The 23323-nt window shown below is 41.0% G+C and overlaps 1 protein-coding gene across 5 annotated transcripts in view; it reads right to left on the bottom strand.

Moving 5' to 3' along the window:
- The window catches only part of LOC109932972 (ladinin-1-like), a 98780-nt gene that overhangs the window by 39742 nt on the left and 35715 nt on the right, over positions 1 to 23323 (bottom strand). For 4 of the 5 annotated variants that reach the window (XM_048612280.1, XM_048612281.1, XM_048612282.1 and 1 more), the window contains exons 4-5: positions 4369 to 4493; positions 2159 to 2384 (exon numbers count right to left, since the gene is read on the bottom strand). In XM_048612280.1, the coding sequence (XP_048468237.1) occupies positions 2159 to 2384; positions 4369 to 4493 (351 nt within the window). The remainder of the gene's footprint in view (positions 1 to 2158; positions 2385 to 4368; positions 4494 to 23323) is intronic. The other variant, XM_020532010.2, reaches the window with a different exon arrangement.

Here is a 23323-nt window from a genome sequence, read left to right as displayed (position 1 = left end):
GGTCAGAAGTGGGGATGATTGCACAATGTTCAGCACTATTCACCATTCCTCAGATACTGAAGCAGTCCATGTTCTAATGCAACAGGACATGGACAATATCTAGATTTGGGCTGACAATGTGCAAGTAACATTCACACTTCACAAATGACCACCTCCAATAAGAGACAATCTAATTACAGCCCCTTCATGTTCAATGGTGTTACCATCACTGAATCCCCCACTATCAACACCTTACAGGTTATCAACGATTAGAAATTAGCTGGACTTGCTATATAAACACACTGGCTACAAGAGCAGGTCAAAGTCTAGGAATACTATGGCCAGTAACTCACCTCCTGACTCCCAAAGCCTGTCCATCATCTACAAGGCACAAGTCAGGAGTGTGATGGAATACTCCCCACTTGCCTGGATGAGTGCAGCTCCAAAAATACTCAAGAAGCTTGACACCACCAGGACAAACTAGCCTGCTTGATTGGCACATTCACACCTTCCATCAATGACGCTCAGTAGCAACAGTGTGTATTATCTACAAGAAACTCACCAAAAGAGCTTTAGACAGTACCTTCTAAAACCATGGGCACCACTGGAGATCAATGGAGCCACAATGTGGGAATACCACCACTTGCAAGTTCCCCTCCAAGATACTCATCATCCTGACGTGAAGTATATTGCTTTTCTTTTGGTGTCATTAGGTCAAAATCTTGGAATTCCCTCCCTAACAGCTTTGTGAGTCTACCTGTAGGACACATTCTGCAGCAGTTCAAGAAGGCAGCTCACTACCACCTTCTCAAGGGCAATTAGGAATGGACAATAAAAGCTGGCCCAGCCAGCAATGCCCATGTCATATGTCATACAAGAGAATGGAAAAAAAATTCAACCATCTTTTGCACAACTTTTAAAAATGGCTCAGCACAACAAGTTATTTTCGAAATATTATTATATTCGTGAATGGGGAATCATTTCGTATTTTGCTATATGCCACAACAACAATGGCCAAATAACTTACTTTTCATGATGTAATTGAGAAGGGAATAATGATCAGCAAATTGGAAGAACTTTATGGGATTGCCAAAGTCTAATTCCTAGTGTCCATTTATGCTTGGGACCTCAGCGTAACTGTATAATCACAAATGCTGACAGGATTATGTCATAAAAATAAAACAAGTGCTCTTGCTGTAACAACCTAGGTAATTCTCAACTTCTTGAACTAAACTGTTACTTGAAACTTGAAAAAGTTATTAACTATTGAGGGGAAGGTATTAAATATCAAGAACGCATAGGATTATAGAAAGGGTGAACAAATTACAAACCAAATTTAATATTAAGATGTACGAAGTTGGTCTGTTTGGCAGGATGAACGAAAAAGTCAATATCATTGAAAGGGTACAATTCTAAAGAAACTCATGATGCAGAGAGAGAGAGCATTTGTGTACATTGAAACTAAAGGCAATGATGTAAAAGCATTAAGTAAGACATATGGTATTCTGGAAGATATAAATTGCAGCATTTTTGATTATACTTTATTCATGGATTATCTTTAAATAATTTACAAGACATCTCATGCCAGGCATCCCAGAAAATATAATAAAAAAGGACAGCTTAAGCTGCCATCAATGGAGTATCATGTCCAATTCTGGGCAGCACACCTCATGAAGAACATGAAGGCATTATGGAGGGTGTCGAAAAGATTTGTGGGAATGGTTCCAGAGATGTGGAACTTATTACATGGATATGTGAAAGACACTGCAGATGAAGGTTAGATTCTCACTTCACTCTCTTTAGAGGAGATTAAAAGGCAAGTTGATTGGGCTATTCAAAATCGTATGGCATCTGGACAGAGTAGGGATCAGAGAGGAAGAAACACTCTCCATTGGCAAGAAGGACCCAGAAACAGAAAATGCCAATTTAAGGTGATGCGCAAAAAAAGCAACACAAAATGATGAAATCTGTTTTTACACAACAAGTGGTTAAGATCAGGGATGTTCTACCTGTAAGCATGGTGGAAGCATATTCCATAGAGGGCTTAAAGAGGGCTCAATGATTATATGAAGAGGAAAAATTTGTAAGGCCACAGGGGAAAAGCATGCACATGGATTAAGTTGCTGTTGCTACAGCCATTCTATGGTTCCAGAGCAGCCATTGGAATCTATTGTCTTACCTGTCTCCCAGCTTTGCTGACACTCTCCTGTTTAGAGGTCTCTTGTCCTGTTTGTTCATATTCTCTGCTTTCACCTACTTTGGGTTCGGTGGGTTTTGCCTGAGATTTGAAACAATCATTTGCAATCGAGGTGCTGCTGTTCTCTTGCTGATAGCACTTGTCATTATCGAAACTCTGCTGTGTTTTCAATCTTGTTGGGCTTTTCAGTTCTTTTGGCTTTCCTAAGCTGTGAGAATGCAAATGGAGAGAAGTATTTCGTGCAAATGTGGATTGTAACATGGCACATATTGAACAGCAAGCAATAAAATTGCAGGTCTCCCACAACCCTGAATGTTACCAAACACAAATGATGATAATAAACTTCATTAATTCTCACAATGACCACAAGGTGGAGTATGACATTGCAGTATTAAAAACAAAGCGATTCATTATGAATGAGTCAACTATTTTCTTCCACAAGAAAAGTGAATAGGTTTGTAGACCATAACCCCAGCACACTGGTAGAGAAGCCATACAATAAAAAGAGTTAACTTGTTCGGGGCATTATACACATAGTAAACAAATACATAAGGGAATCTTTCAAAGATTTTGATTTTTAGCATTCATTTCAAGAGGCTAGAAGGCAACAGCAGATAGATACCGCTGAGGCTATACAAGGCTCTAGTCAGGCTGCATTTGGAATATCGAGAGCAATTTTGGGCCCCATATCTAAGGAAGGATGTGCTGGCCTTGGAAAGCATCCAGAGAAGGTTTGAAAGAATGATCCTAGAGATGAAGGGCTTGTCGTATAAGAAGCAGTTGAGGATTCTATATACGTACTCAATTGAATTTAAAAGGATGGGGGGGGGGAGGTCTCATGGAAACTTACAGAATACCGAGAGGCTGGACAGAGTGGACGTGAAAATGGAAACGAGTTTCTACGAGTAGGAATGACTAGGACCCAACGACACAGCCTCAGACTGAAGGGACAACCCTTTAGAACTGAGATGAGCAGGAATTTCTTCAGATGGTGGTTAATCTATGGAGCTCATTGCCGCAGAAGGCTGTGGAGGCTTTGAGTGTACTAAAGACAGGCATAGATTCTGATTAGTAATGGTATCAAGGGTTCCGGGTAGAAGGCAGGAGAATGGGATTGAAAAATATACATAGAACATAGAACATAGAACATTACAGCGCAGTACAGGCCCTTCGGCCCTCGATGTTGCGCCGACCTGTGAAACCAATCTGAAGCCCATCTAACCTAAACTATTCCATTATCATCCATATGTTTATCCAATGACCATTCAAATGGCCTTAAAGTTGGCGAGTCTACTACTTTTGCAGGCAGGGCATTCCACGCCCTTACTACTCTCTGAGCAAAGAACCTACCTCTGACATCTGTCCTATATCTATCACCCCTCAATTTAAAGCTATGTCCCCTCGTGCTAGCCATCACCATCCGAGGAAAAAGGCTCCCACTGTCCACCCTATCTAATCCTCTGATCATCTTGTATGTCTCTATTAAGTCACCTCTTAACCTTCTTCTCTTTAACGAAAACAGCCTCAAGTCCCTCAGCCTTTCCTCATAAGACCTTCCCTCCATGCCAGGCAACATCCTGGTAAATCTCCTCTGCACCCTTTCCAATGCTTCCACATCCTTCCTATAATGCGGTGACCAGAACTGTACGCAACACTCCAAATGCATCCGCACCAGAGTTTTGTACAGCTGCAACATGACCTCATGGCTCCGAAACTCAATCCCTCTACCAATAAAACCAATAATACCATCCATGATCAAATGGCAGAGCAGACTCGTTAGGTTGAATGGCCTCATTCTGCTCCTATAACTTATGGTCTTATGTAAACTTCAAGTCTGGCTTGACTAAACAGAAGTTAGTGATCAAATCCAAATACTCTCATCCTCAAGAGTTCAAATTATGGTGTAATTGTCTGGCCTGATCAGATGATAATTTTTTTTGGCCCAATTATGTCAATTGTTGAAGGCAGATTTATACCTTGGCATCCGTGCTTACTTAATGTGAGCAATCTACAGTAAAATCAAAATCAATTAGAATGTAGCAATCTTTCATTAATTGGAAGAGACAAGTTTCCAGAACGTAAGGCTTATGATCCTTACCTGGCAGCAGATATGAATGATTCTAAGACAATATTAGAAGTTTTAACAATAACACAATGCACAATATGAAATGCACAAATTTTGGACCTCCTACCTTATAAAAGCCCGTGTGGTATGTACTGGACTAGGAGGTGATTGAAGAGGTGATTGACTGCAGGCATTTTCTTTATTAGAATGATTCTGTGTACGGGCTGCGCTGTTGTTGGTCTCCTGTTCCTGCTTAGAAGTAAGAAAATCATCATGTAAAGAAATTTCAATCACCATTTCCAAAGGGTGATGCATCTTTGTAACAAAAAACAAAATATTATCAAAAGAATCTTTTGTACATTCATTCACATTAGGAAAAGTTCCATTGAATACATTGTTACCAAGGAGTTGAACTTCCAGAATTCTTCTTCCAGACTCCAAAGAAAATTCCCGGAGGACCGTTGTGTAGAACAGTTTGATAGCAGGCTGTACAGGCCTGGACAAACTGGTTCTCAACTTCACTGCACTTGGAAAATTACACTTGACTTTGTGAGTTGCAGAGCCTCTGCTCACAAAATGTTTGAAAGGTCAGGCACTTGTTACTCTGTCAGTCGTCATTGTCTCTACCCCATAAGCGATGCCTAGTGGATAGTTTGAACACAATACACATCCTGCTGAAACACCACTCTCAGCACGAATTTGTCTTCTTAGGCAGTCCACTGGGCTTTGGAGGTGGCTTGTTTTGCCTCCAGGTCAAATCGGTTCTGAAAAGGCTGATAGATCTAATGCAGAGTCAGCAGTTTCTACTCCATTCATGGCTGGTGGTGCAATAAGGGTTGGGTATCTGGGCTACTGGGCTCTCTCTTATGCCTTGATTCCATCTGCAAGTACAGCATTGTCTTGGGAGTTGGGTGTGATGCATAGAAAAGATACCGGCCAACCAGTAATGCTGGCATTAAATGTTGCTGAACAGACACAAACACATCATTTTGACAGCATCGCAGCACAATAAAAATGAGACATTTAAATTGGTGCATCGTGAACGGGGCAGCACAGTAGTTCAGTTTAGCATTGCTGCCTCACAGTGCCAGGGGCTCCAGTTCAAAGTCAGCCTTGGGAGACTGTGCGGAGTTTGCATGTTCACTCCGTGTCTGTGTGGGTTTCTGCCGGGTGTTCTGGCTTCCTCCCACAATCCAAAGATGTGCAGGGTAGGTGGATTGGCCCTGCTAAATTGCCCTGCAGTGTCCAGGGATGTACAGGTTTGTTGGTTAGCCATGGGAAATGTTGGGTTACGATGGTAGGGTGGGAGGCTGATTCTGGGTGGGATGGTTCTTTGGAGGGTCAGTGCAGACGTGATGGGCTAAATGATCTTTCTGCACTTCGGTATTCTATAATTCTTGTAATTAACAAATAGTCATTGAGCAAAGCAATCAGCAGGAAAACAGCTATTATGATTTTTATTTCAATCTAATCTGTAATAACATGGATCAGGACCTTTATTCACATGGACACATATTAACTTTAATCAAACATCAACTTCAAAACCATGTCCCATCCAGATGATCTTTGCTTTTGTCCCTTGAAATGATTCATAAATCATTTTATTGTGCACCATCTAATTTCACTGGGGGTTTTCAGGAATTGGAGCAATCATTGGATAATTAAGCTAAATTTATGTAGGAGTATGATTTATGATGAATAGGTAATCATTGGAGCCTTCAGTTGAGCACAAAACCACAAAAATGTCCTGCTATTTGCATCTACATTCAGTATTACTATTTGCTTACTCACATTGTGGGAAATTGTCATGACTACATATTCATTGGGTCACATCAAGCTTTTTAAAATTCCAACATGCATGTTTTAAATAGAGGACTGATACAGCCAAAATAAAACTACAAATGAAAATTCAGGGTCTATCTGGCAAGAGACACCTGCAGGTATCACAGAGTTTCACAGGCAGAAATGCACTACAAATTGAGCTGCAATCCCATATATCACAGACTGTAAACACTGTGGTTAAAGAAAACACAGCAGTCTTGGGAAAAGGCATTTTAGTGTTTTCCCCTTCTCAGAATGCATAGACAAAAATGAGTTCCAATCCTCGTCCATATATGTCATGGTCTGAAGCCCTGATATGTGAACTAGCGTGCTGGAAGAACAGTGCCTCATTTTCCTCTTGGGAACTCTACAGCTTTCTGAACTCAATATCAAGTTCAACAATTTTAGGGCTTGAGGCACCTTCCCCCATGTCCTTACACTAACACCCACACCCCAGGTCTGGTTATTAGACAGTCTGCCATTACACACAAGCCATTGTTAGCCACTAACAGCCCCATTAGCAGCTATTCATTCTCCCAGACTGATCATTTTCTGAAGAAGGGTCCAGGCCCGAAACGTCAGCCTTCCTGCTCCTCTGATGTTGCTTGGCCTGCTGTGTTCACCCAGCTCTACACCTTGTTATCTCTGATCATTAACTATTCCTTGTTTGTCCAACTGTTCTTCTCTCTCTTTGGACTCTATCTCCACTTACCATTTACTCCTATCCCCTCCCCCCACCCTTTCTTCTGCATAAAAAAACAACTTTTTTCTAGCTACCATCAGTTCTGAGGAAGGGTCACTGGACCTGAAACGTTAACTCTGATTTCTCTCCACAGATGCTGCCAGACCTGCCGAGCTTTTCCAGCAATTTCTGATTTTGTGTGTGTTGATGCTATGAAGGTCGCAGTGCAGCCAGTTAATGACCATCCACTACAGACAAAGAAAGGGAAAATTTTTCACTCTTGTTCTGAGCGCTGACAGACAGCCACAATCAAAAGAAGCTAGAACAAAAGAAAATGAATTAACTGGCAAAGCCACAAATCTCAAAATTGACTACAATGTCAATGCTTCTGGTAACATGTGCACTCTTCATGAATGGCTCAGAGATTGAACCATATATTTATTAATTTTTATCTGTTTTTGAATACACCTCATTTCTAATTCACCTGCATATGTATTTCATTATTATTTTTTCTCACTTTCAATAAATTAAATTGGCTCCTTTTAAAACATGAATTCATTTGATCTAGGAGAAAGGTATCCACAGGAGGGGATCCATTGTAACTTAGCCTTGTCACCATCAACCAAGGAGGCAAGTGAATAGGGAAGGAGAGCCAGATAGTGCCTCCTCACCCAGGGGCTTGACAATTTGGGGTTTCCTATCTGGAACTGTAATAACTTGGTGAACCTCACCAGGGCCTGGTTGTTACAGGAATAAATACAAAAATCATGATGTATTTCTATCTTAATTTCAACCACTTATGGACAAACAAATTAGGAGTGTTGTATTTTTCTCATTGTTTGAAATGATCATTCCACTATTAATATTAATAACACGTGGCACAGTGGCTCAGTGGTTAGCACTGCTGCCTCACAGCGCCACGGACCCGGGTTCAATTCCACCCTCGAGTGACTGTCTGTGTGGAGTTTGCACATTCTCCCCGTGTCTGCGTGGGTTTCCTCCGGGTGCTCCGGTTTCCTCTCTCAGTCCAAAGATGTGCAGGTTAGGGTGGATTGGCCACGCTAAATTGCCTGTAGTGTTCAGAGATGTGTAGATGGGATGTGTCTGGGTGGGAATCTCAGAGGGTGGGTGTGGACTTGTTGGGCCAAAGGACCTGTTCCCACACTGTAGGGATTCTATGAAACAAAAATAAAACTTTAAATGCTGGATTCTGAAGTGAAAGTAGGAAACACTAGAAATTGGATAGTCATTCAAAAATGGGGTTAAAATGTAGGACTATTGATAAAGAATAGACAAGTGAGACTAATTAGACAATTGTTTTCAGAAGCTAGCACAGTTATGATGGGCCAAATGACTGCTTTCTATTCTACAACATTGTTACGAAATATGCAACATGAATCATGAATCAAAAGAAAAAAAGATAACAGTTTAACTTTTTGGGTGCATAACCTTCACGGAGAACACTTAAGATTCTGACTACAGTAGCAAATATTTAATGTAGCATGACAAAGCAAGACAGGCCCATTGTGATAATTACCATCTGGTAGACAATAACTGAAAAACAAAATTTCAGGAGCTGAAAGTCCAACAGCTTGATAACTGACAGAAAGGATTTAACTGAAAGCATAACAAGGGTGTGGCATAGTACAAATGCTGATACTGCAGACAGTGCTGTCTGGTTTCATTTTTGTTCTCCCAAACAATTACCTGGTTTTCAATGGAGGTGGTCTCTGTATTGGTGTGAACATTATCTTATCACAGGATTACCTTTATTATGGCACCAGATCACAAGTATTTTCCCATTGTTCCACAAACCACAAGAGAACGAGTCAGGGAGCGCACGTACCTCAACTACAAAATAAACTGAATCCATAGGAAAATTAAAGCAAAATTCAATTAAAAGAAGTATTGGCGCTGATACTTACTGGTAGGTGGGAAGTTGGGAGGGCAAGATGCAAACAGGCAATGGATCTAAAAAGGTGGAGGTCCTGCTGCTCTTAATGGCAGAACCACATTGCTATTTGGTCAGAGATAGTAAGAACTGCTGATGCTGGAGAATCTGAGATAACAAGGTGTAGAGCTGGATGAACACTGCAGGCCAAGCAGCATCAGAGGAGCAGGAAGGCTGACATTTCGGGCCTAGACCCTTCTTCATTTGGTCCTTTTTCAAACTGACCAGGGGTCAAGCAGACTGGCTGTGTGGCCAGAGGGTTTAAGCGAAGCTAAGCTGTGGCAGGAAGCCATGATCAAACATGATGGGGGCAGTCTCTAATTGGGAATAAAAGCAAGTTAACTCCTGGCAAGCTGAGGTGGGAGAATAGAGCAACAGTGGGGAGAAGGGCAGAGTGCTCTTACTCCTGATGAAGTACAAGGAACACTGGGAAACGCACTTACCTGTGGAGTCATTAGCTACCATCTTGCTTCATCATCTGCTTTTCTAACCAAGGAAACCCTTGCATCTGTGATAAATTTTAAATCATTTCCCACTTCTACAGCAGGAGCTCAATTTAAACAGATGTTAATTAAGTTTCCCACTACTCCACTGTGGAACAGTCAGACACCCCAATATCCTCAGTCAGGCGGGTGCAAAGTGTTAGGGATATGTTCATTGTAGATAAATCTTTAATGCTCATAACACCCAATCTCTTCCATTCCTGGGGTGAGGGTGGCGGGTGTAGTGGAGTGAGCATGGTTAATGCTACTAATGTTGTCAGATGTCAATATTTCTGTTTAACATTATGGTTTCAGGTTTCAAACTTATTTCTCTTTATGCCCTCTATTTAAAATGCTCAGCATGGCTTCACAGGTTCTGGCTAGGAAAGACAGGTGAATAAATTAGGCATTCCTCATGTTATCATCTATTGTCCAATTTATTTGCTCAAGCACCACTAAACTCTCTCTCTACCACTTACAACATGGTGATAAGCAGCTACTTATTTCTGTCAGTTATTATCAAAAGTCACAAAAACAATATTTACATTTTGTTTTAATCTTACAGACTGTGTTACAAAATTACACAATATAAATTGGGCACTATTCCAAAAGCATACTAAACCTAACTCTCCTTAAGGACACTAAACTTGTAGGTATAACATGTCTGTGACTGCAATGGTTTTTATTATCTGGAATCTACGTATTTTCTGTTCGTCAATGTGAATTCAGATTTTAAAAAATTGATGGTTAATAATCTTGACATTTTTTATTGACGGTTAAAGCACTGAAAGCACATTTAAAGGCAACCTAAGACTGTCAGAAAGCCTGGTGCTGCATGAAGCTCTATTTTTTTTTTACAAACTACACTTCCATCAAAATAAAAGATGAAACAAAATGCAGGAAGTGGTAAAGAACTAAAATTAAACATGCTGATGCCTAGGTTTTGAAATGGGTGAGACATCAACTTTTTCTGTTGAGAAAGGACAAAAGAATTGCCTCACACAGCTATTATTATCCAGGCGAGCTATGTTCCCTCAGCTCAGTCCAAAATTAACAAGCCTGAATTACCATGAAGACAAACAATACACAGAAGATAGATATTATATTCAGGCAGCTGTTTGGTGATTGTGTGTTTAATGTGATTGGTCTCAGCTACAAATAGCCATTACTGACAAGGATTCTGCTTCTGTCATTTTCTGCTCCTCTAGACTAATTGTTTTCATTCTTTCATTGTCTTGTAATCACCCCCATTTGCTTGGCATCTTCATCTGTTTTAAAAGCAGCATCACAGGGCATGGCTATGTGTCTCGACCATAAATAAAATATATTCTGACATACTGACTGCTGAGTCTGTTACAATTGTAAGCCTTACAAGATCGTTTTAGAACTGTAAAGATTTGTTTATAAGCGTTTTAGATAAGGATTCTATATTCAAATTTAGGAGTAATGTGATATGTGTTGGGAGTCTGTGTGCCAGTAAGCCTGGGTGGTTTAATTGCTGCAGATCAAAAGAAGAATTGAACAAAATCTAAGAGGGAGGGACAAGCTATTCACACTTGGGGACAGTGACAGTGACGTTGTTTTGTAGATATATATTGTAAATATATAAATATATAATAACCCTGTATCTTCCGAAGTTCTAGAATGGTGGCATTGATAGCAAACTATCAGTAAAGGAAAATCTATCCTTTTATTTCTAAATGAAAGGTACTTTGATCAAAGATAACTGATTAGTATCTCAAGTTAGGTACGAAGTAAATGAGTTTCCCGTTACTATGGAGGAGAAGGTGCGTGGGTTAAGTTTTTGCAGCAAGTTTGACAAAATGGGTCAGAGTTGTTTAGTTTGAATCCGAGGTAGGGACATTGCAATCTATTAGGATGGTGGAAAGTAAGCTGGACATCTTGATCTAGGAGGCAGTCACATGCCTCAAAATAGACACTAGTTTAGATGTCAGAGACAGGACAATGAGCTTACAACTCAAACATGTGAGGAGATGGAGGAATCTCAATTATCATAAAGGGGTTGGAAAGATTGAACACACTGCTGTGTTACAAGATGTGAGTCATATAGGGGGAACAGAAAGGAATCTGGTAATAATAAGAGATTAATTAGGCAAGTGGATGGAAAATGTCCTCTGCAGACATGACTGGGAGTCCTAAAGATCTGGTGCCAAGGTTAAGGACTTCTCCTCTGGCTAAAGAGGAACATGAAGGAGGAGGAGTATTATGATCCAATTGTCCTCACAGTTAAAAATACAGTGATGACGGTCACATCAGGTAAAATAGTACAAGGTTAAAATTAAGGATGTTGTATCTGAATACAAAAAGCATTCATAATCAGTTAGATGAATTAATGGCACAAATAGGGATACATAGATTTGATCTAATTGCCGTTACTGAGATGTGCTTACAAGTTCAACAGAGTTGAGAACTAAAAGTGCTGGGTACTTGACCTGTAGAAAATATAGGCAAGATAGAAAAGAAGGTGTGTTACTCATAATAATAATCTATGGTCTATGGACAGTCAAATGAGAGACCTTTGCCCAGTAAATCATGTTGCAGAATTGGTTAAGAAATAACAAACAGAAACATTGAAGTAGTTGTTACAATTATGAAAATCAGAAGACGATCATCTTTTGGGAATTTAGCTCTTAGGGTAAATGAAGGGCAGGGTCATGCGACTGTTGTTCATATACACTAGGCTTGTCAGTAAACCTGGGTGATTTAATTATTACAGATCAAAGAAAACTAGATTGTTTTACTGAGACGAGGCATATCCAGACTTGGAGATAATACTGGCTGTGTATACTCTGAGCCTTCCGAAGTCCCAAAAATATGTTGAAGGTTCCAGGCTGTAAACAGCTGTGCTGTAAGCTTTCCATTTACTTTTACAGTTTAGTAGCTGAGTAGATATCCTCAGCATTGCTACCTAGATTGCGATTCACATTGCCATGAAGAAAGAGGAGAGTGGAAGCCATTTTTGATATCAGATTACAGGCTTCCCTATAAATGAATGAATATCACTGACACTTGGCAAGTTCAGTGTGGTCAACAGATAAAAGAAGCTTCTTGGATTTGCAATGGACAAGGGAGGGAGATGATTTCTTGTCAAAGAGATGCATGCTGCTGTCATCTGGAAGATTCATCCTGGCATGGCAGGAAAAGAAGACCCATTAGAACAGGCTTTCCTGCTGATCATAGATTTAAGAAATTCTTCAAAACTTGTGGAAAGCAACCAGAGATGATCACTTAAAGTTACCATTTGATGAAAGCAAAGTTTGGATGATGGGATCAATTGTGGACTATTTACTATAGGACTGTCATTCTTAAATGTTGTTAAAAAGGGACATGAATTTAACGTTTTCGATCTCACACTCATTAGAACAAAATGCAAGAAAACCAACATAGAAAGAAAACAATTTATACAACATGAGGAAAAGGTGTAGTTTGGTTGGATTATGCTTGGACTATGGTTGCAGGAACTGTTAACTGTCATTGTGAGCTATTTAAATTCAAACCAGGCAAGTTGATTCTGATTGGTCAGGGGATTATCATTGGGATGCAGCAAGAATTGGCTATCTCCACTGAAACTTTTTAAACTGAGAAATGGACAATCTGAGACACTACTTTTGTCTACCAAAAACAGGACCCTATTTGAGAATAAGGAAGTTTCCAACTTGCGTACTTGAGTGACACTCTGAGCCTGACTGATAATATCAAGTTGGTTTGTCAAGTGGTTCTATTAACTGGCCAGTCAAAGGGTTGGGTTGTTTGATACTGACCGCTAGTCATTAGAACGTATGCCTGACATCACATCAGGGTGTAACTAGCAGGGTAGATGATGGGGATTTTGAGAAGGTGTTTGGCAAACCATCACTGATAGGTTTACACAAAATTTGGGTTCATGGGATTGAAGCAATATGTTACAATAAAATTTTTACTATCCAGCAAACACCAAGGGCTCAAGCTGGTAAATTGAAAGCAACGGTTAGTCAAAGGATCACACAATACTGCTTTCTTAGGGTTAGGAGTGACCATTATTTCTAATATGTGATCAAAGCATCAGTTCTTGTTTGGTTGTGAACACACCGACCTAAAACTGCTTTCATAGCTTGCTTCTAAGAATCTTTATGTTACCTTGTGTCGATGGTCAGGTGGCAGTTGGCATTGGACAATCTGCTGGTAACTGAAATACATTTGTACTGGGGTGAACTGTTTAGTAAATGGAGTGGATATGTTGGTTGGTGGAGTATTATGTTTTGTGAGATGCCACATTACACTAATTTTTCTGCAGCATGCTTTGTGTTTTGGAGCACGAACAGTAAACAGAGTAGGAATAGAATGTTTGTAAGATGGCATTGTTTAACTTGTGCTGGGGCGTGGGGATGTTGGCAACAAGGATCTATGTAACATATGCATGTTTGCTGATGATATAAAACTAAGTGGAAAACTGAGCTGTGAGTAGGATCCAAAACAGGCTACATAGAGATACAAGTAAACAACAAAAGATTGATTTGTGTCTTTGTGCAAAAAGAGTCACTAATAAATATACTTAGTAATTAAAAATCTTTGTCATAATTTACACTGGAATTACTTTGGAAAACTTATTTTAATTAGACACTGTGTTGATTTTTTGCATCAATTTAAAACTACCTTTCCCATTTTTGTCAGCACAGAGTATTGCAAACTCTGAATAGTAGCCAATATGCTTTCAATCTCTAAGTTTTGAGCAAGCCAACATTTGTTAAGGATGGGAGTTTCCCACTGTTTTAAAGCAGCTGAATGCATATGGACTTCTTGGGCTGAACTTTATTCACAACAAAATGGAGTTTGCATGTTGCATTCCACCTTTTTTTACTAGTGCAATATAGTGATACACAAATAAGCAAAGTAATCAGAAAACTATAAAGCATCAGGTTAATCAGCCATCGTTCTACCTACCAACACTAAGAAACTGAATTTCACTCTCACAAACTTGATCTTAGTCTTACCATAGGACAAACAACATTTGACCTCTTGAATTATTAATGCTCAAACAGAGGACAACAAAAAGGCAAACACTGTTATAATTGGGTTAACCAAAAACCAGCCACCAAGGGAAAATATCTCAAAGAGATGGGATGAAACATAAAAATAGTCATCCACATAGTTGAAACTTTGCTGAATGGTAATCATCAAGGCTAAAAATGACAACAGTGCTTTTGTTCCTACGATTAACAAATTTGGGAATAGGAATATGTATTGATACAAATTCCCTCATGCATTAAACTCCAATAAAATATAGTTTAAGAAAATGGGTTATAAAATATTTTGAACTTGTACCTTTGGACTGGAATCTCAAATACAACTTAAAAAGAAATTCAGTTACATTTACAATAAGCTGATTCATTCTAATATAATATATTCTAAGTGCTGTCAGACCCAGCCCTTACATTTATTAATCTTTCATTTTAGTTGAATCCAAGCTGCCATAATTGTGGAAACTAATATATGATATACTTAAGAACTTTGTTATAGCATCCCACATTAAAAAGGAGTAGTGTTTTAGTTATAGGTGACTGAATGCTATTCGTCTACAGGTAACAGAAGGGATTATAAATTTACAGCCAGTGTCACAACATGAAATTTTACTTTCTGGATTTAGTGCATCATTATGGAATCATCTGCACTATGGGGTGAATCTTACATTTATTTGGCTAATTCTGAGTTGTGTTGAGGTTTTGGGAGATTTCTGCTGTGAAGTCGAGCAAGTTTCCTTGCTGACCCTTGTTAACTCGCTTCATCAACTATCTACTCAGACCCTGTGGAGTCCATCACATCCAATTCTGGTGGCATCTTACCATGCATTGTTCCCAGTCCAACTCACCACTCAGTTGGTACCTGCTGAAAGACTCACATTCCTTGCACCCAGGTTTCTTTAAGAGGCCACTATGCACCCAGATGAGCACTGGTATTCTGAAGCTACCGTGTTCATTGATGGGCAGAATGTGAAGACATCAGAGAAGGCAAAGCTGGCAGTGGGGTTCTCGGAGACAAACACAGAGGTCCCAATTGAGGGATGAAGTAAAGATGAGAAGTCCTCTTCCCAAAGTATTGGCAGAAAAAAGCCACAAGCTCAAACCCTGGCAACCAGTCTGAGATAAACCCCAACCCCAGGTCAGTGCCATCTCCATAGTGCAGACAAATGGCCAGTAGCGTCATTAGCAAGTCAATGACCATTTCTACTGTACCGAGTTAAGTGCCAAATCCCTCTCTCTTCTTCCTCACACTCACTCTATCTTTGCCATTGCACCCACCAAGGCCCATGCTGTGCCACTTTCACTGTTACAAGCGATACTTTCCCCAACTTGCTCTCACCCCCATAACCTCCTACACCACCAATGCTGTCTGCCTCTCCAATGCCTCCTCACTTCCTCAAAACACCTCACCACCTTTCGTCTACCTGCATCAAGGTTAATTACCATATCATACACTTTCATCTCACTCAGTCCCTCTCTTTCTCTCATTCAAGGAAAAGACTGCCTTTAATAGAAACTATTGGGTGAATCGGTGTCGGACATTAGGCTCCTCACCCATTTCTTGCAAAGGAAGACCGTTACCGCATGTGCAGGGGAGCCAAGACATCCATCTCTTGATGTCCAAGTAGGTACCACTCTTCATACCACTGTAACTCTCACAGAGACCAGCCAGCAGTCTCATTAACGGCACACCACTGGCTGTGATGTCTAATCTTCCTTGTGTCTTACACGTTCTGCCAACACAACCACAGTGAAATGGCTGGCTCCCCCAGGAGTCACCTCCTGGACCTCTGAGGATGAGAGTATAGAGACATCAGAGGAAGCATCAGCAAGGCTGGCCCCTGTATCCCCCATCAGCACCTCAGTGAGAGAGTGTGGGACCACAATCTTGGCCATCTCATTGAGATAGCTCCACAGCTGGCCGAGGAAGGAATGCTGTGCAGGACTGTTGGAGACCAAGTACCTGCTCAGCTCCAGGCAGGAGAAGACCTTGCAGTGTTGGCTATCAGGGACTTCAGGTACATAAGAACATAAGAACATAAGAACTAGGAGCAGGAGTAGGCCATCCGGCCCTTCGAGCCTGCTCCGCCATTCAATAAGATCATGGCTGATCTTTTTGTGGACTCAGATCCACTTACCCGCGTTCTCACCGTATCCCTTAATTCCTTTATTGTTCAAAAAAATATCTACCTTATCTTTAAAAACGTTTACTGAGGTAGCGTCAACAACAACCCTCTGGGTGAAGAAGTTCCTTCTCAATTCAGTCCTAAATCTGCCCCCTCTAATCTTGAGGCTATGCCCTCTTGTCCTAGCTTCACCTGCCAGTGGAAACATCCTCTATACTTCTATCTTATCTATTCCCTTCATAATTTTATATGTTTCTATAAGATCCCCCCTCAATCTTCTGAATTCCAATGAATATAATCCCAATCTACTCCGTCTCTCCTCATAAACCAACCCCCTCAACTCCGGAATCAACCTAGTGAACCTCCTTTGCACCCCCTCCAGTGCCAGTACACCCTTTCTCAAGTAAGGAGACCAAAACTGCACATAGTACTCCAGGTGTGGCCTCACCAGCACCTTGTACAGCTGCAACATAACCTCTCTGCTTTTAATCTCAATCCCGTTAGCAATGAAGGACAGAATTCCATTTGCCTTCCTAATTACTTGTTGTACCTGCAGACCTACCTTCTGTGATTCATGCACAAGGACACCCAGGTCCCTCTGCATAGCAGCATGCTGCAACTTTTTACCATTCAAGTAATAATCCTTTTTACCATTACTCCTACCAAAATGTATGACTTCACATTTATTTACACTGTATTCCATCTGCCAGACCTTTGCCCACTCACTTAATGTATCTATGTTTCTCTGCAAAGTTTCACAGTCCTCTGCACACTTTGCTCTGCCACTCATCTTAGTGTCATCTGCAAACTTTGATACCCGACACGTGGTCCCCAATTCCAAATCATCTATATAAATTGTAAATAATTGCGGTCTCAACACCGATCCCTGAGGCACACCACTAGTCACTGACTGCCAGCTAGAATAGCACTCATTTATCCCCACTCTTTGCTTCCTGTTAGTCAACCAATCCTCTATCCATGCTAATACTTTACCCTTAACGCCATGCATCCTTATCTTATGCAGTAGCCTCTTGTGCAGCACCTTGTCGAGGACACATGTGCAGGGAGGAACAAAACAGCAGACAGGACATGGAACACAATGGCCCGCATTGCCCAGAAGCTGCAGTAGTGTAGCAAATCATGTGATTGTCTGCCTGCCTTCATGGACAGGTTAGTAGCTGCCATGGAGGGCCAGGCCCAGCACTCTCAGAGTGTGCTGGAGCAACACAAACATCTGCACTCCAAAGACCTAAGGCATGGCAACAGGGGAAAGGGGAACCTGGCATACTGGACTGGCCATTCCAGAGTCTCAGGACTTAGCACAAAGTGCAAAGGCATGGACCCTCTCATCGAGATCACCCTGACTCAGATTCCTAACCACGGTTAATCCCTGGAGTGATACAAGAAGAGCTTGGACTTAGAGCTTGGACCCCTTGACTGGTGGGGTTATCTGCATGGATATTTGTGAGGACTGTGACTTTCAGACATAGTTGCTTGCTTGCTACATGGGCACTGTGTTTGTCACATCAGCTGATGGTGCATAGTGCAGGTGTGAGACTGATGTAGCACACTGCTGTCTAGAACCCTGTTGACTCAGGACTGCTGACCAGAAAGGGGGGGTTCTGCCTGTATGACTAATTGGCAAGACAAGACAAGGTTTGGACGGTGCATAATTAGGGTAGGTATTAAGTGAGCAAGCAACAAGAGCAACTGAGCAACCCTGAGTGCAACCTGGTCCAATCTGTGAGCTGGAATCTTGTCCGTGCATGCAACATGTCCCTGCTGCATCCACCCAATGCCAGTTACCTGTGTGACTTGCAATTCAAAATTGTGCTTCAAGAATGTACAGCCAGCGTATTGGAGATGGTCACGAGAGATTAGCAAATGCTGGATACCAATATCCATGGACGTGGCGTGTGTGCATCTCTTGCCCATACAGCGTATTCTGCAGTGGTATTTGATCATACCCAACATGGCGGTCCTTCAGAGCAAGCACTTGCCAAATGTGCCAGGTGCCTGCTCTGATTTTCATGTCATGTTTTCCTGATGCCTAGCTTAATTGACTATTTGGTAAGGTAGGAAGCAAAACATTAGTGTGTAGGTCTGTTATCAAGGTATCTAACAAGCTATAATCCTGTGTAGCTCAGCACTGAATACATTCAATGACCCCGCTCTCTGGGAAAGTGAATTCCAACACCAATAAACCTCAAAGAAGAAATTACTCATTATTTCCGAGTTAAACGGAGGACTCTTTATTTTCCAACTATCCCTCTAATTCATGACTCTCCCATTAGAGAAACATCTTCTCTTCATCTGCCCTGTCAAACCCCTCAGAATCTTCCATATTTCAATAAGATCGCTTTTCATTCCTCTAAACAGTGACGAGATAGGCCGCACCTTCAAAATCATTCCTCATAAAACAATCTTTCATGACAGGAATCAGCCTAGTGAACTTCCCCTAAACCAGTTCCAGTGTGAAAACAAAAACTGGACACTGATGTGATCTCACCAATGCCCTGTCCAGTTATAGCAAGGCTTCTCTCCTTCCAAATTCCAACTCCTCGCAATGAAGGCCAACTTTGCAATTCCCTTCCAAACTACTTCTTGTACTTGCATGTTAATGTTTTGTTATTCATGTGCAAGAACACCCTCAGTATCCTGCAGACATTCTGCATTTAAATAATATTTTGCTTTTCCATTCTTCCTGCCAAGCAGAAAACCTCATATTTTTCGACATGATACTCCAACTACCAAAATTTTGCCCACTTATTCCACCTATCTATATCTCTTTGCAGACTTTGTACCCCCCTTATAAGTGGCTCTGTCACTCATCATTGTGTCATCAGCAAATTTGGCTACAATACAGTCGGTCTCTTCATTTAAGTAATTAAATATGGATCATAAGTCTACATCATTGATTCGAACTGATCCATTATAAATTCCTGAAACTACAGTTTGCCAACTCTCAAAGAACTGATTCATTTCAACTCACTATTCTGCAGTTTCCCAATCCTCTATCCAAACCAATACACCAGTCTGAACACCATGAGTTCTTAACTTGTGCAATAACATTTTATTACTGAATCATATTGATTTGATACCATTTGACCAATGGTATCCATGCCAGGTCCTTGGTAGAGCCATCCAATTACTCCAACTTCTCTGCTCTTCTGCCATAGCAAATTAACTTCTGAACTGTACTGTTATTTTTCTACTACACATATTAAGAAATGTTCTTGATTGTACCTTCCAATCTAACACTTACGACACTTTGTCTTTCAGCCTGAAAAACTGAGGCTCATTATCTGAATATTTCAAACATGGAGGAGAATGTCAGAAGACACCAAATCCAAGGCAAAAGTCAGGAGCTTCATGAAATACTTTCAACTTGCCTGGATAAGTGTAGTTCCAATCACATTTCATAAGCTTAGGATCATTCAAGTCAAATGAAAACCACTTAACTGTCATAATTCACCACCTTACACATGAATCCCCCTCCATCATTGGAGCATAGTCAAAGCAGTGTATACTATCTAGAAGATACACTGAAGGAACCCCATAATCATCCTTCCAAAGCAAAACACTTTATAACACCACAATCTCTGCCACCTATAGCAAGGGCAGCAAAGGCATAGAAACACCACCACTTGCAAATTTCTCTCCAATTCACACACTTCTCTGATTTGGAACTGCGTTGCTGTTCCTTCACTGTCATTGGTACAAAATCCTGGAACCCTTTGCTGAACATTGCTGCAAGTATGAATGCATCATATGGACTGCATTCAATAAACCAGATCACCACAGTCTCAAGGGTATTTAGGGACTGGCAATTAGTGCTAACTTAGTCAGTCAGGCCACATGCCAGAGACGATTTTTAAGAAATGACATGTAGAAGTAATAAATCAGGAAGCAGATGAACCTAGAGATAACCATAAATTATTCAGACAGGTGTTCGTGAAGATAATCATGTTCCTTACAAATCCAGAGATAATGACTCTTGGCTAATAAGGTTTTGGACTAAATCCTATGTTGAAGGCAACAATTATCATCATACCATTAATTACAATCTGAGAACTCCAAGCAAAACTGTAAAGACAGTTTCACAAAGGAACTGACAGTTAGAAAATGTAGAAAGCTGTGCAGTGGAGTATTTAACACCTTCACACCAAGTAATACATAGACAAGAGACAGGTGAAATTCTTGAGTCTTGACACTGGGTGCACTTGCTGTTCTCCATTTAAAGGTACCACAAAGGAACAAAGTCTTCTGTAGCTGCATTCCCAAGCCTTTTGTGTTTGTCCTGTAATTTGTTGGGGTCATGAGGTGTGTAGAGAACAGCGCTAATCTTATGTCTGCATAACAGGGACTGGTCATCACAAATAACAACTACAAGTGAGATAGGAGAAGGTGTTTTTGACCTCCAATCTTGATTTTCAGGCAGAAGACTATCTGAACCTGCAGGACTGGAGGAAGCCAAAAATAATAGTAGTGTTAGCTTTTCATTTTTAAATAACTTCCACATCACTCATCCCCACGTTCTCATGTCCTGTAGTAGTTTAGATGTATTCAAAGCTTCTGTCTGTTAAACTTGAATGATAGTTTGAGTTAGAAATCCATTACAGTTTCAGGCATGAGTTTACCATTTTCACTCCCTCACCATCTTATAAGCCCCTATTAGACCATCTTTAACATATCTCTTCTCCAGAACAGTTCTTCTCTCTCTAGATATTACTTCACAATTCTGGTCTTTGGCAATGGGTTCATCTCATGATTTTTCCCTACATTACCTCCAATGCTAAATGGCTCCTTTGTGTGTTACTTATGTTCGTTGTGCTGATGGTACGGCACAGTGATAATGACCCTACCTCTGGGCCAGAATTCTGGGTTCAATTCACACCTCAGGCCTTAACAGCAATGAAAAGTGTGTCTCACAATGTAGCCAAATAGTCCAGTAATCAATCTGTAAATCTCTCCATTATGACTGTGGCAGACAGTGAGATGCAAAGTTTCCTGGTCAGCCTGAACAGTTTCCTCCAAATCACTAACAATCTGCATCCTCTGCAACTTTGGGAATTTCTGAATCTAAGTAATTTGTGCAAGTTTGCAACTATAATGGTCCCAACACCCTATTCACATTACTGAGTAATTCTCTCTTCCCCATTCCTTGCCAGACAGACTATTTCTAAACAAGTGCTCATTGTTTTCATATTTTTACATCCATCTCCAGAGTTTGCCATGAACTCGCCAAGATGTGAGTTTAGCTTTGATGTGAAATTTTGTAAAGTTACTTTTAGATGTCTAAAGGCTGAAAATTGCATTCTTCTCATAACCTCTAAAAGAAAATGTAATGTTACACTGACTGACATTCAACAAGGCGACCCTGCAGCTATAATGTGCTCCAAGTTGAGGAGGTGAGGCTCAGACTTCTGCCCTTCAATGTGAGGAAGTAATGTCCTGGAGAGTTAATAAATTAGCCAGCAGCTTTACCAGTGCCAGAACTGACCAGTGCTGCTGGGATTGCAAGTGGGCTTGAGATGAAGACAGTCATTATACCTGGACCCAGTTAAGTCCTGGGTTTAGAACAGGGAGGGACTGGGGAGCCAAGACAGCGACACCATCCAGGAAAGAATAAAAGGGAACAGCATATTGAGGTGTAGTATTCTCAATCGGCAAGAAACCCAACTCACACGTCAATCTTCACAGGATGTACCCCAGCCCCACGATATTTTTTAAATACTGGTGGCCAGGCTATTGCTTTGTGCAGCTGTTAGGTTATGGGATCGGGTTGATAGTAGGCAGGAAGTTGTGAACTAACCACCCTTCACACTTTACATGACACCCACCCCCTCACCATCATCTAACTGGGAACCATCAAATCATATTTTTAAGACGAGAGGAGAAGGATTTAAAAATGACATGAGGGGCAACTTTTTTAGACAGAGAGTTGTTTGTGTATGTTTGAGGAAGTGGCGGATGCAGCTACAGTTGCAATGTTTAAAAGATATTTAGATAAGTACATGAATAAGAAGTGTTTGGAGGGGAATGGGCCAAGCGCAGGCAGGTGGGACTAGTTTACATACACAGGAGTTCTGAGGAAGGGTCACCGGATCCGAAACGTTAACTCTGTTTTTTCCCTTCACAGATGCCGCCAGACCTGCTGAGCTTTTCCAGCAGCTTTGTTTTTGTTCCCGATTTACAGCATCTGCAGTTCTTTCATTTTTTTATTTGGGACTAGTTTAGTCCAATGCAAGCTGGAAGACCAACACTTTGTTTTCCGCTTGGGGACCCTACAGCCCTCTGGACTCAATATCAAGTTCAATAATTTTAGGGCCTAAACTCTCCTATGTCCAAGCCCCCTATCCCACGTACCAGGTCTTGTTATCACACAGCCTGCCATTACACACTACCTATTGTTAGTCACAAACAGTCCCCACTCACAGCTACTCATCCTCCCAGCCAGATCATTATCAACTCCTTTGTGTATCCAACTGCTTTTCACTCTCTTCAGGGTCTATCCTTTATCCTGTTGTTTACTCCCTACCCCATCCCCCTCCCTATTTTCTATATATAAACCGAGGTTTTCCCAGCCACCATCAGTTCTGAGGAAGGGTCACCGGACCCAAAACGTTAACTCTGATGTTTTCTTCACAGACCTGCTGCCAGACCTGCTGAGCTGATGCAAAGTACTTGATTTGTATTTCATCCGTCTGCTGCAGTTCCACAAAAAGGCAATCTTGCTGATCTTTAAGGATCCTATTCTCTCCCTCGTTTCTCTTTTATCCTTAATGGGTATTTGTAAGAATCCTTTGGATTCTCCTTAACCCTATTTACGATAGCTATCTCATTTCCCTTGTTGCCCTCCTGATTTCCCTCTGAAGTAAACTCCTACTGCTCTTATACCCTCTCAATCCTTCTAAAACAGTGATAGTAGGAACTGCAGATGCTGGAGAATCCGAGACAACAAGGTGCAGGGCTGGATGAACACAGCAGGCCAAGCAGCAT

Source organism: Rhincodon typus, chromosome 25, assembly GCF_021869965.1.
Source record: "Rhincodon typus isolate 14 chromosome 25, sRhiTyp1.1, whole genome shotgun sequence".
Taxonomy (NCBI): Eukaryota; Metazoa; Chordata; class Chondrichthyes; order Orectolobiformes; family Rhincodontidae; genus Rhincodon; species Rhincodon typus.
This window is presented reverse-complemented; position numbering and strand designations above follow the sequence as displayed.